Source organism: Vigna angularis, chromosome 8, assembly GCF_016808095.1.
Source record: "Vigna angularis cultivar LongXiaoDou No.4 chromosome 8, ASM1680809v1, whole genome shotgun sequence".
In the NCBI taxonomy this organism is placed as follows: domain Eukaryota; kingdom Viridiplantae; phylum Streptophyta; class Magnoliopsida; order Fabales; family Fabaceae; genus Vigna; species Vigna angularis.
Genome location: NC_068977.1, coordinates 28,937,592 through 28,941,823, shown reverse-complemented (window position 1 = coordinate 28,941,823; position 4,232 = coordinate 28,937,592). Strand labels below are relative to the sequence as shown.

Below are 4,232 nucleotides of genomic sequence, written 5' to 3'. Positions count from 1 at the left end.
TCTCGCGACAGCGCCTCCTCCGGCTTGCAGTTTGGCTAGCAGGCATTGCCCTTGGGAGCAGCGTGGGTCCCACTCATTTTCAACCCCTTCTTTCCCAGCTTCTACTACGTTGGGCTCTCAGGTCTTGGAGTTGGGGGCTCGCGGCTGAACATATTAGAGGATGTTTTCTGGGTAATTGATCTGGGCGACAGAGGGACCATGATGGACACCAGCACCGCCGCCACCAGGCTTCCCACAGTGGCTTATCACGCCTTCCGGGACACTTTTCTTGCTCAGACCACCAACCTGCCCCAAGCACCTGAACTCTCCATTTTCGACACCTGCTACGATTTGAACGGCTTTGTTACGGTTCGGGTGCCCACCGTCTCCTTTTACTTTTCCGGTGGACAGATCTTGACCCTTCCTGCCAAAAACTTTCTAATGGAGAGTTTCTGTGAAGAATGTGAACTTTTCAATTTCCCTGCTTTTCTTCTAAAGCCTCTGTTTCTTTTGGTGGGTTCTTGAGTTTTTGTCGTTGTCATTTCTTCCTCCACGTTGAGTTGTTCGAAGTAGGAAGCCAAGGAGCTGCAGGTGGTTGTGGTTATGGTTAGAAACAAGAAGAAGAGCGGAGTTTTGACAACGGTCATGGTTTTCTGATAGTCACTTACACGTCATTATTCTCAAATCAATATACAGTGTCACATCATTAATTTAATTACTTCTTTTGGTGATACTTAACGGAAGGAACAAATTAGACACAAATTTTACTATTTGGACATATTTTAAACATTTCTAAAAATGGGGACTGAATTGAGATTAGGCAACGAAAATGGGATCAATTAGGCTATTAATCCTAAAATTTTAGAAGTTATATGCAAGTTTAATTTTTCACTTTAAGGTAGTACCATTTTAAGTGTTACTTTTGTTTGTGTGTGGATGGCATACTAATTCTCTGTGTTTTGTATAGAAAACTAATTGTTATTTTTTAACTTAATCAGTTAATGACATTTTAATATATGAATTTAACTACTTCACTATCTTACTCTCTTAATTCAATTAATTAATAGCAACTGTCGTATTAGACTGTTTAAGAAGTTGTTTATAATTTATATATTTATCACATTAAGTATAATTGAAATGTTAAGATTGTTAAAATGATAGTTAATTTAAGTAACGTCAAATCAAAAGTAAAAAATTATTAATTTTGTGCGAATTAGGGTAATGCATTGTGATATTGCCACGTCATTTGCTATGTTAAAATCCACAACTTTAATGACATTTAATTGAAATCTCAAAACCCATTATTAAGAAAACAAATTAGCAATAAATTTATTAAATTTAATTTAAGAGATATTATATTAATAATAATAATTTACTATTGTTTCCACTCTAAGCAATAGAGTTATTAAAAACTTAAATTAATAAAGTTATTTAAATCTCTTTATTACGAGTAGTTTAAACTTATACCTATTTAAATCATATTTAGATATTATAATTAAATTTTAATAGTTTAGTGTCAATTATTATTTTTATTATACTATTATTTATTATAATATTTCTTATAAATATTATTTTAATAGTAATATAAGTTAATGATTCATATTCATCTTATAAATATAATTAATATTTTTTGAGAAATATTTATTCCCTCATCAATATTTATCTAAATTATTCTAACTTTTTTCTTGTGTTAATCAAAGAGTTTTTTAAGTAAATTTCTCATTTCTTAATAATTTTTTTCCAAATAACAAGACCAAATACTACCGTTAGCGTAAATTCATATTCCAAATGCTATAAAAATAGATAATATTATGCATACATAGAAGTTTTTTAGCTACACAATTTAAATAATGGCTAAAATAATTTTTAAACTAATACAAGTTATATGAACGTAATCCAAACTTTAGTATCGATAAAAGAAATTATTTGTAGGATTGTAATATTGTTTATCTAATTATATATTTAGATAGTGGAATATATTTAGATAGTAAACCACTAAGGTAATATTCTCAATTTTTACTCACAAGGAACTCATTACGTAATAACTAATATAAAAAAAATAAGAAGTTATAATGTAAGTAGGTGAGGACAAAACTCAATGATTAGTTTTGAATTTGTAATCGGCTGAAAAGACAAAAATTATTATTAGTTTACCATCCAAGATTTGCCGCAAGTATTTTACCCACAAAACTAGGTTCCTCTCTCCCTTCAAATCCATGTTCTGTTGCTCCTAGTTTTCCGTTTCCCCATCGCATCTTTTTCCATTTTCCATTCAAACAAAACCAGCACAACATATCATCCAAAACACAAAAACCCTTTTCTTCTTATATTTATTCAACCACCATTCTCCCACCAACCATTTACAAATTGCAACCAACAACAACCTTAATTTCTCAAATGAACATCATAGTACTCTTCATTTTCCTACCATCATTGCTTTCTTCAGTTTCCTGCACCCCACGCGGTCAATCCTCTTCACCGGAAACGCTTAATGAGGCCGCCGTCAAAGCAACGCTTTTCATGTCACTCGTCATCTTCGTTTTCGCCCTTCTCATCACCGCATTCTGCTTCGTCTTCATCCGCTGCATATCCAACCGAAATCGCGCCCTTCCACAAGTCACGCGCGGACTCGACCCGCGCGTGCTCTCCACGTGCCCCGTCATGTCCTACTCCGCGTTGAAACTGAATCACCCCAAAGCGGTGCAAAACGCCCCGTTTCAATGCGCGGTGTGTCTGGCGGACTTCGCCGACGACGACACGCTCCGGCTGCTGCCGAAGTGCGGTCACGTGTTCCACACGCGCTGCATCGAGGAGTGGCTGGCTGCGCACGTGACGTGCCCCGTGTGCCGCAGCGACGTGAGCGCGGAAACAGGGGATGCATGTGTGCGGAACGTGCTGGAGGAGGAAGATTCTGTAAGAGATTTTGGTGTTCTTGTTAGGTCGCATTCTACGGGTCACTCTTTAGAGGGCTTTTCCATCAAAGTTCCCGAGGAAGCGAAGAAGAAGGTTCTAGAAGATGAGGAATGTGGAAATTCCACGAAGATGAATCGTTCTTCAAGTTACGACGTCGTTTTGGGGATTGAAGAAGGGGGTGTAGGTAGCACTACTACTACTGCTACTACAACTAGGACTAATGATAATAATAACAGTTGGATTTTGTGGACTTCTCAACCTATTGATTCTGGTGATTCGGAGATTCCGAAGTTTTGGGGTGCTTCAATGGTGAGAGAAGATAAAGAAAAAGGAAAAGTGAAAGAGTTTGATGGAAGAACATTTTTCGATTGTGAAGTTTGATTTAGCATGTGTTTTTTTTTTTGGAAGGGACGAGGAAAAAATGTTGCGGTTTGTTGTACAGTAGGTAGGGTTTTAAAAAGTATTAATTTTCTTTTTAACATGTAGTTTGATCTCAGATAGATTAAAATGTATAGAAAATACTTATTATTGATTCTCAGTTAAATTTTTTTATCCATGTGATAATGATTGTTTTATCTGGTGATTTGTTTATGTTGTGGACTTGAGAGTTGACTGAATAATTGGTTTTCTTAATTAATTGGTAGAAATATTAAATAGCAAGAGTTGTTATTAGAAGGTTCCTTTTCTTCTGCAACTTGTTGTCGGCATCTATTTAAAAATATACAAAGAAAATAGAATTTTTTATTGGATTTGACCGAGAGTTTGTCCGTTAATTCTGAATTGGGTCTGAAAAGATTTGATATTATCTGATTGACGAAAAGATTTACGGCATGAACTGCACAAATCTTTCGCTCTTCCAAATATTTTATTTTCTTCGAAAGAAAACGTGAACTGCATTCGTGTGTTATAATATTCTAATCAAATGTATAGGAGGATTCAACTATAGATAGAATTGTTAAACTATTATTTACTTAATTATAATGTTGCTATGTTCTTATGGAAGATCATCGAGTAATTTCTGATGGATAGAAAGACTTCTAATTGTTGGGTCACGGGTAGGACTGGGCAAAAATAACTTATCTGTATTGTATTATAGTTAACTATACTATATTATACTTAAAAAAACTGATTCACTTCTACTAAAAGTTCAGTATATTATTTTATGGTTTAGTTTTTAAAAACTGAACCTATAACAGTTTCGGTTCAGTTAACTGTGATAACTGTATCTACTTCTTTCTCTTCTCTAGTTCCAGTTCAATTTTTCCGTCTTGCTAACAAAACATTAATATTAATAAAAGAAACCGTTCAAATAAAATATTAATAATAAATTTTTTAAGACA

At 34.5% G+C, this 4,232-nt stretch overlaps 1 protein-coding gene across 1 annotated transcript; it reads left to right on the top strand.

Annotated features, from left to right (window-relative positions):
* The first annotated feature begins 2,080 nt into the window (after window positions 1-2,080).
* On the top strand, window positions 2,081-3,430 carry LOC108345126 (E3 ubiquitin-protein ligase ATL31). The gene has a single exon (XM_017583699.2). The coding sequence runs from the start codon at window positions 2,377-2,379 to the stop codon at window positions 3,271-3,273; it is 897 nt and encodes a 298-aa protein (XP_017439188.1). The 5' UTR covers window positions 2,081-2,376; the 3' UTR covers window positions 3,274-3,430.
* The last annotated feature ends 802 nt before the right edge of the window (window positions 3,431-4,232 follow it).

Excerpts from the sequence above, each read along its gene's own strand:
- LOC108345126 (XM_017583699.2), top strand. The coding sequence starts at position 2,377 with ATGAACATCATAGTACTCTTCATTTTCCTACCATCATTGCTTTCTTCA.